General features: G+C 46.3%; 1 protein-coding gene across 1 annotated transcript in view; it reads left to right on the top strand.

The window, feature by feature from the left end:
* Nucleotides 1-14,577, top strand: part of IGSF21 (immunoglobin superfamily member 21) — a 393,709-nt gene extending 379,132 nt beyond the window's left edge. Inside the window, exons 7-10 of the mRNA XM_072609085.1 lie at nucleotides 6,611-6,696; nucleotides 6,919-7,111; nucleotides 9,035-9,073; nucleotides 14,330-14,577. Of these exons, the coding sequence (XP_072465186.1) occupies nucleotides 6,611-6,696; nucleotides 6,919-7,111; nucleotides 9,035-9,073; nucleotides 14,330-14,403 (392 nt within the window). The 3' untranslated portion in view covers nucleotides 14,404-14,577. The remainder of the gene's footprint in view (nucleotides 1-6,610; nucleotides 6,697-6,918; nucleotides 7,112-9,034; nucleotides 9,074-14,329) is intronic.
* The last annotated feature ends 360 nt before the right edge of the window (nucleotides 14,578-14,937 follow it).

Genomic DNA, 14,937 nt, shown 5'->3' on the forward strand with positions numbered 1-14,937 from the left:
CTTCTTGCTGATAAGAAGCTCATATCCTACTGAGGAGGACAACTTGCAAATAAGTAATATATACTAGATAAAAAGATCAGCTAGAAGATGCAGTGGATAGAAAGCCAAGTCTAGATTCAGGTAGACCTGAGTTCAAATCTGTCCTCAGACACTTAGTAGCTGGGCAAGTCACTTAGGTCTGTTTGCCTCAGTTTCCTTATCTGTTAAATGAGCTGGAGCTAGTATCTTTGCCAAGAAAACCCCAAGTTGGGTCACAAAAAGTTGGACATGACTGAAAAATGACTGAACAGCAGCAGTACTAGATATAGATTGGGAGAAGGTGCTCATCTCAAAGGGGAAGACACCACTAGCTGAAGGAACCAGGAATGGACTTGCACAGAAGGTGATGTTGGAGATGAATCTTGAAGGAAGCCAAGGGAGCTCAGAAGCTTCTAGGTAATAGGGCATAGTAGACAGTGCTAGACTTGGGGTCAGAAGACCTAGGCTTGAATCATCCCTCAGACACTTGTTAATTGTATGACCCTGGGCAAATCCCTTAGCTCTCAGTTTCCCCTCTGGAAAATAATGGAATTCAAATCAGCAAACTCTGACGTCCTTTCTACATCTAAGATCCTGTGAGAGCTGACTCAAAGGGGCAAGGAATACAAGACCCCACAATGCTTCTTGCTTATTGACTAGGGGGAGAAAAACTCCAAAATTTTTGATTCACTAAAAGCAAAATGCTGTCTTCAGGGCTCTCCTCCCACAAATATGTCAGAATACGCAGGCTTTCTTGGAAGATGTAACAACAGAGATAGCTTTGTTTGACGACCCTCTGATTACTAATATCAATCGAGGCATAAAGCAGAAAGATGTATGCCTGTCATTCTCCGGTACGCTGGCCAGCTCTGAGTCTGAATAGAAGTGGGATTCCCTCTAGTGCTGAGGTCCTCCAGATGCTCTTGTTTGCAGAGATAATAAAGCTGGAGCTAAAATGGAGATCTTCTCCTCCCAGTGCTTGTGAGAAAAGAGCTTTGTAAACCTTAAAGAACTTGAGAAATGGGACATATTAATTAGAAGTCTCTTGTCTGATCTCTCCCACCACACGCACAGCTATCTCCACTCCTCTCTCATCCCCAAGCAATGATTAAATAATTGTGGAGACAGATGGCTTGGGATGGGGTGGAAGAAATCCTCAAGGATCCTGGGGTATGAGCCTCACTTCACAACCTGCAAGTTCTGACCATGGGACTAACCAGTTTGTAATGCTTAGCTCTACAGGCTTCTCTAAGGCCTCATCATTCATCACTTGGGTCTGTCTCTTCCCTGGAGGAGAAGGTCTAAAGGCATTTTGCTTTGCCAAACCAAAACATTTTTCTTTTTAAATTATTCAGCAAATAATGAGCACAATGAGATGTTGTATTCTCTTTACGTTTCAGTCACCTGATGTGGCTTACTAGGGAGTTTTGTCTGACAAAGTCTGCCTGTTCCCTTCTCATATCCTCATTATTAGGCAGGCTGCATCAAGCCTCTGAAACTGCATGACCTTGGACAAATCACATAACATCTGGGGGCCTCAGTTTCCTCATCAGTAAAATCATAGTGTGGATTGTTGTTCAGTTATTTTCAGTCATGTCCAACTTTTCGTAGTTTGCCATTTTCTTCTCCAGCTCATTTTACAGATGAGGAAACTGAGATAAGCAGGGTTAAGTGACTTGCCCAAGGTCACACAGCTAGTAAGTATCTGAGGTTACGTTTGAACTCAGGTCTTCCTGACTCTAGGTCTGGTGCTCTATCTACCACACCACCTAGCTGCCCAGGGTATGGAATAAATGGCCTCTAAGATCCTTTCCAGCTCTAAGTCTGAGTTCCAATGTCAGCGTCTCCAAAATAAGATCTATCAAACAGTCAAGCTATCCACATTGGAAAACTATCGTGGACAGAGAGCTGGGTACATTCTCATCCTTTGCCCTCTCTTCCCGCCAAGTCCTTCCTTTCTCAGTACACATTGCAAACCCCCTTACACACACACGCACACACACACACACACACTCACACACACATACACACACATTTACACCCACCTGCACATACACACACACATGCACGTACATACACATTGCAGCTTCTCAGTCCTGTTTCCAGCCCCATGGTAGCAACTGGCCTGGACCAGTACAGCAGAGGTTACAATGCAGGAGTCATAGCCCAGGAAGCTGGGGTTCTTTGAGAAAATGCAGGGAAGTTAAAAATACCTGCCCGTTTTCTGCAGAAAGCAGTTGGAAACTATCCCCACCCCTACCCAGTCTTCTTCCCTCCCCCAGGGAGCTTCCTCAGCACAGCCTGAACAAATGGCCTGGCAAATCCTAAAACCAGCAGAATGTCTGAGAATGAGCTGAATGCCACCCCCCTCCACAGCTCACAGAACTTTAGCTCTAAAACAGGTTTTAGAATATATAATGTCAAAGCTGGGATGGCCCTTAGAACATGGAATGTCAAACCTGGGAGGGCTCTTAGAACAGAGAATGTCAGAGCTTGGAAGGGCCTTAGAACACAGGATGTCAGAGCTTGGAAGGGCCTTAGAACACAGGATATCAGAGCTTGGAAGGGCCTTAGCAACACAGAAGATTAAAATAGGTGGAGAATCAGAACGTAAAATGTCAGAGTTCCAATAGGCCTTAGAACGTGTCCAACATCACCCTCCCATTTAAATGTCAGAAAGGTTACCTGAGTTTCCCAAGGTGACACAGTGAGGAGCCGAAACAAGATGAGACCCCAAGTCTCCTTCCTTTGGTCTCAGTACTGGCCCCATGGTCCCTAGCCTCCACGCATGCTTCACATCTGCAAATCCATCCACGGTAAGGGCAATCTCTTTCTCCTCTGAGTCCACCTTTCCTTCCTTCTCACCCCCTTCCACCACAAACACACATAATGTAGACCCATCTTCCCCCTTCCAATGCCTTCTCTCCTCCCTGCACAGAATATCAGATGTCTTGTTCAAGGTTTTAATTAACCATCTCTGGTCTCGTTCTCTCTAAATTAAATTAGCCATGCCCAGGAGGCCACCAAACTCTATACTGTTTCTTCAGTTCCCTCTCCCTGTCCCACTTCAAGTGAGGCAGACTTCAGGTACAAATGAGTAGTGGGAAGTCAGGCCTGGCTCCCCTCCACTGCACCCCAGGCCCCAAGACTTTTGGAAGATAGTATGTCTCCACTGGCCCTCTTTTATAAACACAGGGGTAGGGAACCTGCAGCTTTGAGGCCACATATGGCCTTCTAGATCCTTGGTACAGCCTTTTGACTGAGTCCAAGTTTTACAGAACAAACCCTTTTGTTAAGGGTATCTATTCTGTGAGGTTTGTATTCAGTCAAAGGGTCACACTTGAGGTTGACAGGGCCACATGTGGTCTCAAGGCTGTAGGTTACCCACCCCTGGAGAATGTCCAAAGAGGTCATGGGTTCTCATGGGCATCTTAGCTCCAAAGGTAGGATGTGATTCAGTGAGGCTAAAATCAGACAGTGTGATCCAGTGGAGGGGGCTTCTCCTGGCTTTGTCAGTTATTTTCTGTGTGTTGGTCAGCAAATGACTTTCCCTCTCTAAATTCCAGCTTCCTAATTTGTAAAATGAGAAATGAGCTGTGTTCTTTTAAGAATTCTTTGAATTTTAACATTCTATGCTCTAACTGTAGTTCCTGATAGTTAATCAATCAATAAACATTCATTAAGCACTTACAAGGAACTGTGCTAGGGATACAAGTCCTTGCCCTGAAGAAACTTCTATTCTAGTAAGAGACAAAGGTGGGAGGACATAGATAAATCAGAGCAGACAAAATAGAGGATGGATGGAAGGTCTGGCACTAGCAGCTGAGGGTACCAGAAAAGGCCTCCTCCATGAGGTGAAATTTAGGATTAAAGACTCTGACATCCTGTGTTCTAAGGGCCCTCCCAGCTCTGACATCCTGTGTTCAAAGGCCCTTAAGCACTGATGTTCAATGATACTTTGAGCCCAGGTGACCCTCCCCCCCCCCCCCCCCCCCCCCCCCCCCCCCCGCCCGTCTTGGAGCTCAGTCCCCTGAGGTTTCTACTCATTGAAAAGCCTCTTCTCTCCCCTGAGCATCCTCACGGAGCCTGGCTCACAAACAGCTGATCTCAATGACAGGGAGAGAACAGATCAGACACAGAGGACCGTTGCCTGGGTAATAAGACTAACTTGGAGAGCAAAGCAGTAGGAAGTCTGGGAGGCTGGCATGGGCAGCCTCAGACCAGACTGGAGCACAGCCAGGAGCAGACTTTCCTACCAGGAGCAGAGGCTGCCCTCTGGCCTCTCAGTGGTGGGGTCTGGCGGACAGAGCCTGCCACTGGGCTAAGTGCAGCCCATAGCCCCCAAACCCTGCTCCCCTACCCTACTTACATTCAACTCTTAGGACAGCCCCAGGCCCCATGGCAGAGTCTTCCCTCTCTAGAAAATGGGCTTGGGGCACATAACGATACTAAGTGGTCAGAGTTTGGCCCCACCAGGAGTCTCAGTACCACAGGATTTGAAGCTGGCAGGAAGGAGCCTGGGAAATCATATAGTCTAAGTCTTTCCTTTTACAGAAAAGGAAACTGAGGCTCAGAGTGAAAGTGGCTTTTCTGAAGTTCCCCAGGATTCAAACCCAGGTCCTCTGCTCTTGAAGGGCTCCTTCCATGATGCCTCATGGGGGTAGTGGGGATGGGAAGCCTAGCAAAGTGGGAACTGAAGAAGCTTGCTTGGGAGTAGGAGGGAGGAGCCTGTCAGCATCTCCTTCTGTCCACCCACTCTTCCATGTTGTGTCCACCAGGCTGAAATGACTGTCTTGGACAATCTGTTCTCTCATCCCCCCTGTGGGCCCTAAACACCAAATACTGGCCCATGGCGTGGGCAGGGACCTGTTGGTGTGTTACTGTGGCAATGGTGGGAGGCAGAGCAGGGTCAGGAGGACAGTTCCTTCTGTCCTGGTGACTCCTCTTCACATTTTCTCGAATCAGGCCATTTACACTGCCAGGTGCTAATTGGAAAGTACAGCACAAGGTCATCACTCATAGTCACCAAGTCAGGCTGAGGAGAGGCCCCAGATATCACCTGACCCTGGGAAGGCCCCTGATTCTTCCCCCAGACTTATTCATGCTGATACCCAGACCTAGGTGGGAAGGGACCTCAAGAAGGGGTCTGGGAGTGATGCGGTTAGCAGGGAGTGGTAAGAAATATCTCTATTGTCCTCTCAGCTTGGGGACCTTGTGGAATTGAGAACAAGGTGAACCCTTTGTCACCCTTACCTGGGTTAGTGAGCTAGCCAACTCATTGACCTCCCTAAATCCAGGCCTCCTGGCCCTTTCCCACACTATCCCACATGTTTAAGTCAAAATCAGTCTTTCTAACTCACTGCCTTGCAAGTGCCTTCAGTGACTTCCAGCACCTTATTTAACCTGGCATTCAATGCCCTTCATAATCTGTCCCCTACTTAAGGATGGGATAGAAAGAGCAGCCTTCACAAAATCTAAATTCTAGTCCAAGCTCTGAATTAGTTTCTGTGATCATGGGCAATCTCACTGAAAAGTGAGAGGGCCAGAAGGGATGATCTCTAAGCTCCCACTCTCAACTCCAACATTTAATGTCTGTTCATTCATCCTTTCAACAGGCATTTGTTAAGCTTTTACTGTATGCCAGGCACCATTCTAAGTACTGGGCACATATAGAGACACAAAAGACAGTCCCTGCCCTCAAGAAGCTTACAATATAACGAAGGAGACAACATGTAAACAAAGCACTGGGACAACAATTAGGGGGTTCTGGTAAATGTTTGACAACCAGCTCTTCAAAAAAAAAAAGTGTGTAGAACATATTTTGTCAAGTTTAATCATGCATTTTAACATTTTTTCCATCACTTTCCTAAGATTAATCAGGTGTGGGGAACCTTTGGTCTCGAGGCCACAGGTGGCCCTCTAGGTCGTCAAGGGCAGTCCTCCCAAGGATTTGTTCTGTGAAGTTTAGATTCAGTCAAAGGGCCACACCTGAGGACCTAGAGGGCCACCTGTGGCCTCAAGGCCGAAGGTTCCCCACCCCTGAGTCTGACAATCAACGAAAGACGAAATCAAGCCCCGATGTATATAGCCCTTGCTGATTTCTGAGGGGTAAGTGCTCGCAAATGAAAATTTGGCAATCAGCTCTCAAGGACCCTGCATGAGCCAGCTAAGACATCCCTCTGAAACAATTATTAAAATGAAACTGTCTGTTCTCTCGGGAGGTTACTTTCTATTGCAGGGAAAGAAAATGAACACAGCTGCTAAATACTTCCACCTCTGAGAGTCTAGGTTCTAAGCCTCCTCCCAAATTTGACATTTTATGTCCTAAAGTCTCTTCCAGCTCTGACATCCTCAGTTCTAAGCTCTGGCATTCCACATTCTAAGATTGCTCCCAGCTCTAATGCTATGACTCTCGGCAGGAAGGCTAGATGAGAGCTCAGAGGTTAGTGATTAACAGCCGGAAGACAACAAGATGAACCTCATCCATGGGAGGAGCAGATTCTGTCTCTGCTTCCCTCCATGCCCTGGCTCCAACACAACAGGCAAGTTCAGTCTCCTGCCCCTTACCTTGGTCTGTCCTCTCTTTCCACAGTTGCCCCCAAAGGTCCAAAAATCATGATGACGCCAGCCAGAGCCCGAGTGGGTGATACCGTGAGAATCCTGGTCCATGGCTTTCAGGTCAGAAACCCTTTTCAGGGTTCCAAGGCAGCCAGGGTTGAGCGGAAGTAGGGGCAGGGGGAGGCAAAGGGGCCCCTTTTGCCATTCAGCAGCCCCTTCACTAAAGGGGGAAGTGTGACCACTCCACCAGGGCGCAGGCAGCCCCAGCCAGGGTCCTCCCCAGCCCTCCTCTTGATTTCCAGTCTGACATGTGGTGACCTCTCCTGTCTCTTCCCTCCATAGAACGAAGTCTTCCCTGAACCCCTGTTCACGTGGACCCGAGTAGGGAGCCGTCTCCTGGATGGCAGTACCGAGCATGATGGGAAAGAGTTGGTGCTAGAAAGAGTGCCCGCTGAGCTCAACGGCTCCATGTACCGATGTACGGCCCAGAACCCCCTGGGCTCCACCGACACCCACACTCGCCTCATCGTATTTGGTAGGGAACCAGCCCAAGCCAAGGAAGTGGGAGGAGAGGGAGCAGGGCATCTGTCCATGCCTAGAAGAAATGGGCCTTTCTTGTCAGGAGGGATCGCATTTGAGCCACAGGGACGGAAGTGCCAATTAGAGGATGGCCATCTATTAACTAATCATAATATTATTATTAGTTACAGGAGTTTATATGGTGATTTAAGTTTTGCAGAACACTTTATACATTCAATCGTCACAATAACCCTAGGTTCTCTTATTATTCTCCATTTTACAGATGAAGAAAGGGAGACAGGTGGCAGTTAAGTGACTTTTCCAAGGTCACATCACTGGTGTCTAAGGCAAGACTTGAACTAGTGTCTTCCTGACTCCAAGACCCCTTACCTACCTTGTACACTGGCCTTGAAGGAGTAGAGCAGAAAGAGCCCTGGGTTTTGGAATCTGATGACCTGGATTTGAATCCTGATTGCATTACTTATTAGCTATGTAACCTTGGACTTATAAGGTCAACCTTGTAAGTTATAGAATATAACTTTACATATAACTTAGCCTCCCTAGGCCTCAATTTCCCCATTTGCAAAATAAGAGATTGAACTAGACAAATTCTCAAGTCACTTCCAGCTCTATATCTATGATCTTTAGGGTTTCTTCCAGCTCCAAACCTTAATCTGAAAGGACACACTAATGGGTAGGGATTGGAGGGGAAGGTGCTCTTTGGATCAGAAACCCAGCTGGAACAAGGGAAGTAGGAGGTGTAAAGAAAAGATCACTATATTTGGGAGCAGAAGACCTGTGTTCAAATCCTGTCTCTGCTACTTACTATCAGTATGGCCTTGGGTAAGTAAATTTCCTCTCTCTCAACTGTGAAATACTGAACTAGATCATCTCTTTCAACTCTAAATCCTATGAAGGCCATAAAAGAGGTGTCCCTTTGCTCAAAGATTAAAAGATCGCTGTGGCTGTATGCCCACCCAGTTCTAGACAGATGGTAATCAGGAAACCACCCAGCTCTTCTCCTCCATGGCGGATCATGGATTTGGAGTTGCAGTTGGAAGGGACCAAACCCAAAGAAATAACCCTGACAAGCTGCATGAGAGAACCAGATTAGGCACACACACACACACACACACACACACACACACACACACACACACACACAAAAGAACTTTCCAACAACAAAGGGTAGTGAATGCCAGAACAGGGGAACATTGAGAGATGATTGTTAGTGTTCTTAGAGAACTGGGAGAACCTAGTCCACAACCGGGCTGATGTACATGAGGTTGCTCCCAGAGATTTAATCTCTCAGTTTTCTCATCCGTAAAATGGGGATGAAAATAGCACCTACCTCCCAAGAATGTTGTGATGATAAATAATTTTTATAAAGTGCTTTGCAAGCTTTAAGAGATATTAAAATGTTAGCTTTTACTGTTATTATAATTACAGAAATTTAGTGAAAATAACAATCATTCATACAGGACTTTGAAGTTGGATAATTTGGAGGCAGTGTTGTAGGAAGGAGACAAACATTTGTCTGCATAGCACCTATTATGTTCCTGGCACTGTGCTAAATGCCTTACAAATGTATCATTCAATCCCCTGGGAGAATGACCTCTGGGTGCCCATCCTGGCTCTCCCAAAAGTTAGAGTGGTAGAACATATCAAAATGGCAGAATCATAGATTTACCACCAGAAAAAACCTTCAGAATTATCTATTCCAACATCCTTCATTTACAGTGAGGCCCCAAGAAGTATGAGGTAGTACTTGTACAAGGTCTGAAGTCCAGAGAGCCAGGACTTAGCCTCTGAATCTCCCAAAGCCACCCCAAGGTCCATCTTTCAGGCCTCATCCTTGTGCTGCAGGACCTGGCTTTCACTCGACCTCTCTGTGACTTTGCTCAGGCCCTTATCGATCTTCTTTTCTTGTCTCCTACAGAAAACCCAAATATTCCCAGAGGAACAGAGGACTCCAATGGTAAGTTTCTCCTTTTGGACTTATAACTAGAAACTGAAAGATGTTCTGGATGGGTGAGGGACTCTTGGAAGGAGGTTGCCGTATCTGCTTCCTGGACTCCCACAGCCCAACCCCATTTCTCAGATGGGGCATTTTTCTCTACTTGGCCCCATTTCAAACTAAAGCCTGGTCCTTTACAAAGTTACAATAGTCAAGACATGAAGTTGGCAGGGAGATGACCCCCTGTGCCCAAAGTCCTCAATCAGCAGATATATGTATCCTAAGGTATCACAATGAACTTGGACTTGGAAGTCAGGAAGACTTGAGTTCAAATCCTGCCTCAGAAACTTAAAAATTGTATGGCCCTGGGAAAGTCTTTTCATTTCTATTTGCCTCAGTTTCCTCATCTGTAAAATGAGGGAAGAATGAAAATATAATAGCACCTACCTCCCAAGACTGCTCTAAGGCACAAATCTTAAAGCACTCTCTCCATTTTTCTGTTGTTATTAATATTCTAGATATTTTTATGCCAGACTTGTCCCCTGGCATCATCTTTGTGACTGATCAGGTTAAAGGCAACATATTGCAATGGGAAGAGCCCTAAACCAAAAGTAAGGAGACTTGGGCTCTAATGCTGCCTCTACTGATAAGAAAATGGATCCAGAGAGAGGTGGAGCTCAGCACATTAGAGCTGATAGAGGCCTCAAACCAGGTCTCCTGCCTCTCAGCCGAAGGCTCTTTCCATAAGACAATACTGCTTTCATCATTTTTTAACCATTTATAGATTGACTAACCCTCCCTGGAAGGAAACAAAACCACATTTAAGAAGATGGCCTTAAATATGCTAAGGAGGCAGTACTGGGTCCCAGAGGAAAGGATCAGATGAGAACGATGTCTATGGCAAAAGATGTCAGCATGGAACAGTGGTTCATTTCTAGAGCTGGAGGGCCTGGGTTCAAACTCCCCTTCTGATGCCTAGTACCTGTGTGACCTGTGGCACATCACTTAAAGGAAGGTGGTTGGATTAGATGGTCCCTGAGCCCCTTCTAGCTCTAGAGCTATGATTCTATGATGGAAGAAGAGATCTCAGCAGCCAAGTGGTCCAGCTCATGTCTGAGCATGAGTCCCCTCTACGACTCACTGGACCAGCAGTCATCCATCCAGCTTTGACTAGAAGTCTTCCTGGGATGGGGAGTCCACTACCCCACTAAAACAACCCATGTGACTCTGGGTCACTTTTAATTCTTACAGCTTCCCATGATCAGTTCCATCACATTCAGGCTCAGACATTCTGGTGTTGAGTTCACTTGAACACCTTTCCCTCCCAGGATCTCTCAGGAGATGACTGGAGGCTCAGAATCATGCCATTCAAACACCATCTGCCTGGGTCCTTTTATCCCATAAGCTAGAGAAGCTTGATGAGGAGAGCAGTAGGACCCAATGTGGACCGAGTGTCTCTGGCTAGACACACTGGTTGGGTACAACTGCTACTTGGTGTCCTAAATCATTGTTCACTCAGAGGTAAACCCAACCCTCTGGAGATCGGCACCCAAACAGTTTCCCAGACTACTGGGGTTTCACACCTGGACTCATCCACAAACACACACAATGACTCAGACTCTCAGCTCCCACATGCATCTTTCTTATGCATTCTCCCCCTCTCTGACTCATATCGCTAATCGCTCTGACCACAAGACTCAACCCCCTCCATTCTCAGATCTTCATCCACATTGTATCTGATATCCTCAAGGACCAACTGGTTGGCCACAGAATCCCAGATTCAAGAGAACATCTTTTAGAGCCTAGGGGTAATCAAAAGCTCTAACCAACTAGCTATTGGGTTAGATTGGAACCTCCTTTTAGAGACTATCATAGAGAATGTAGGATCAGGAAAGAATCTTACAGTGCAGAATGTTAGAACAGAATGTCAGGGCTTGAAGGACCCTTAGGACATAGAATATCAGAACTGAAAGGGACCTTAAAACTTAGAATGCACAAATGGAGAATGACAGATCTAGAAGGGAGATTAGTATATAGAATGTCAGAACAGGAAAGGATATTAGAACATGGGATAATAGAACATAGACCTTGCAGGAGCTTTGGAACACAGAACAGCAAAGTTGGGAGGGTTCTTGAAACACAGAATACTAGAGCTGGAAGGAATCTTACAACACAGAACCTCAAAGCTGGGAGATTTATTAGAACATAGGATGTCAGGACTGAAAGGAGCCTTAAAATATAGAAAGTCAGAGCTATGAGAGCCCCTCGAGCTCAGAGGGCCCTTAGAACACAGAATGTCAGAGCTGGGAGGTTCCTTAGGAAAGAGAATGTCAGAACTTGAAAGGATCTTAGAATATAAAATGCTAAAACACAGAATTTTAGAAGAGTAACCATTTAGAACAATTCCACAAATGACAAATTCGACAAATGACAAGACTGAGACCAAGAGAGGGGAAATGGCTTATTTCCCCTCTGCTTATTGATATCTAAGCCGAATAAATAACTTACTATTAGTATCAAAGCCAGGACTCAAGTCCCAGTCTCCTACCTCTGGCTCAGGGCTCTTTCCATCTCTGCTTCACACAACTACCACCTTATTTGTGGTGACACAGAACTAACCACCATCCCAAACACACACCTAGAGCCTTCCATTGGAGGCTTTGCCCAAGGACTGCTGGGATTACCCTGTGGTTCCTGGAGCTTCCAGCTGCTTCTCCAGGCCCCCTGGCTACTCCTTGACCTGGCTGAGCTCTGAACACAGAGAGAGAGACCAATACATACCAAGACACACATAGTGAAGGGACCTGGGAACATAGAGGTAGAACCAGAAGGGAGTTTTGAAAGCATCTCATCCATCACCGCCATTTTGGAGAAAATTGAGTGACTTCCCCAGGTTCACTTGGGTAGAGCACAAGCAGCAAAACCCATGGTTAAACCCAGACCTTCTGTATCCCAATCATCACTTTTTTGCACAGTCCCAGATAGAAGAAACCTCTGATAGAGAGCCAGGAAGAAGAATCATGCCAAAAGAAGGACCAGAGAGGCAGAGAGAGCTACGTATGTGAAATAATAACAACACTAGTCAGCATCTACATAGTGCTCAAAGGTTTGCAAAGTGCTTTACATTTATTAACTCCGTTGATCCTCACAACAATCCTAGAAGGTAGGCAGTACTATTGTCCCCATTTTGTAGATGGGAAAACTGAAGCTGAATGAGATTCAGGGACTCACACGCCCAGAGAGTGTATGACTGGGGATTCCAGTTCAGGCCTTCCTGCCTCCATGTGCAACCTTCTCTGTCCACTAATGCCACTGTTTATATACATGCATTTGTGTTCAAACAGAGACTCAGGTAGAAATGGGTTCTGCTGCTTAGCACCTGTGTGATCTTGAGCAACTTAGACATGTAGAATTAAGCAATTGAAGAGGTGGAGGAAGAGCTTTGTAAGGAGGAAAAACCCAAGAGAATGGAGATCACAGAGCTTGTTTGGGAGATGGAGAGTTGGCTAGTTTGACCATGACATTGAAGCATGTGGATAAATTAGAATAAATCTGGAAAAGTCCTTTGGGGGCAGCAAGATAGCACAATGGATAGAGCACTGGTCCTGGAGTCAGAAGGACATAAGTCCAAATTCAGTCTGAGATATTTAGCAGCTGTGTGACCCGGAACAAGTCACTCAACCCAGATTGGAGAGAGAGAGAGAGAGAGAGAGAGAGAGAGAGAGAGAGAGAGAGAGAGAGAGAGAGAGAGAAGAAGGAGGAGGAGGAGGAGGAGGAGGAGAAGAAGAAGAAGAAGAAGAAGAAGAAGAAGAAGAAGAAGAAGAAGAAACTAGTTTGAAATGTAGTATAGGCCTTAAACATCAAACAAAAGAATTTTCACTGTCCTCAGTAAGCAATAGGGAGCTACGGAAGAGTGTGGGACAGAAGAGGATTGGGACGTGTTCTCTGCATCAGCTCGGTTTGTATGCAGCAGGCGGCTGTGTGCCTTCTCAGCCTCCCGTCCTGTTTCCTCTTATCTCCATTTCTAGTGAAATGAGGTGTTTGGAGAGTGTAGATGAAAGGTGCTCTCTAGGGGGGAATCTTTTTTTTTCTTTTTACAGCCTGAGTCCAAGAGCAAATCAAACAGCCTCGAATGCTATCCCTAATTAAATTTTAATCAAATGTCTTTAATTCCTTCTAGGTTGTTTCGCACAGCGAATGAGGTGACTCCTGATAGCTCTTTATATACAGACCTGCCCCAATTATCCACACTGAAGGAGGGTTGGAGAGACTAGACAGTTCAGAAAAACACACTGTGCCAACTCTATTTGTTTGACTGGAAATTAAATGAAATTAAATCATGTTAAGCAGTTAAATGTGATGGAAAGTGTACTACATTTAAAATCATAAGACCCTCAATCTATAGTCGAAGGGACCTCAGTGACCATCTAGTCTCAGCCTCTCATTTGACAGATGAGGAAACTTAGGCCCAGAAATGTTGCCCAAGGTCACACAGTTTGTAAGCATCAGAGGTAGGATTTGAGTAGATTTGAATCTCACTTCAGAAACACTGATCTTTCCAATCAACAGAGAGAGACAGACAGACAGAGAGAATGAAACAGAGAGAAAGATGGAGGGAAAAGGAGGAGAGAGAGGGAGGGAGAGAGGGAAGGTAGAAAAGGGGGATAGAGAGGGAGGGAGAGGAAAGGAGAGAGAAGAAGTGAGAGAGGAGAGCAGGAGGAGAAAGACAAAGAGGGAGAGAGAACGGGGAAAAAGAAAGGGAGAAAGGAGGAGAGGAGAGAGAGGGGAGGAGAGAGGGGGAGGGGGAGACAGGGAAGGGAGAGAGAAGGAGGGGAAAGCGGAGAGAAGGGAAGAAAAGAGGGAGAGAACGAGAGGAAGAGGGAGAGAGGGAGAGGGAGATGGAGAGGGGTGAAGGAGAAAAGGGGAAGGAGAGACAAAAACGAGTGAGGGAGAAGGGGAGAGAGAGAAAAAAGGAGGGAAGGAGGAAAAGGGTGAGAGAGGAAAGGGAGGGGGAAAGAGTCCGAGAAACTCGGTTTAAATCTTAGTTCTTCCATTTTCTACCTGTGATGTTTGCGAAGTCTCTCATCTCTCAGGACCAAGGACAGGGTTGGGCTTGCTGACCTCTAAGACCCTTCCAGGCTCTAGGTTGATGATTTGACTGGTGGATCAAACGCGAGCCCTTCCCTGAATGTGATGCCGCGGGATATACAAAATGCCCATCGTGGCTGATCCCAAATGCCCCCTTGAGTTAACGCTCGCCTCTGCGTTTTTCCGCAGGTTCGGCTCCGACCCCGGTCCTGGCCAGGCTGACTTGGGTGTTCGCCCTCACAGTGATCCTCGAGTTGACGTGAAGATCTGAGACCCCTCTCCTCTCGGTGGCTCCATCCGCCATCCACATCTCCGTCCATCGGTCGGGTTTCATTTCTTTTCTAAAACTATTTCCAAGTCTTGTTCTCGGTCTCTTTCTGTCTGTGTCTTGGCTTCCTCAGTCAGTTTAATTAAAAGAAACGAAACCATTTTCCCCTATTGGTCAGCGGCTTGGCATGTTCTTTTCATTCGTGGGTTCATTTCTGGAGGATTGGATGTGGCTTCAGGACTGCAGCAGGCACTGTGGGAGGAGGACCCTGAGAGCGATGGACAGAAAGAATAGACCCGGCTCTTGCTCCCAGGGAAAACTCCCGTTTCAACTGCCTTCTACCAAAGGCAGCGAGGCACAATAAATATGAGTTACCGCCGTTAGAATCTGAATCAAGCCTGGACTTGAATTCTGAGTCTGCTGCTTAAAGATCTATGGAACACTTGCCCCTAACAAACCTGTGAGGCTGATCACTGTAAATGTTTTTAAACCCATTTCACACATGAGGAAATTGAGGTTCAGAGCGGCA

Source organism: Notamacropus eugenii, chromosome 5, assembly GCF_028372415.1.
Source record: "Notamacropus eugenii isolate mMacEug1 chromosome 5, mMacEug1.pri_v2, whole genome shotgun sequence".
NCBI classification, from domain to species: Eukaryota; Metazoa; Chordata; class Mammalia; order Diprotodontia; family Macropodidae; genus Notamacropus; species Notamacropus eugenii.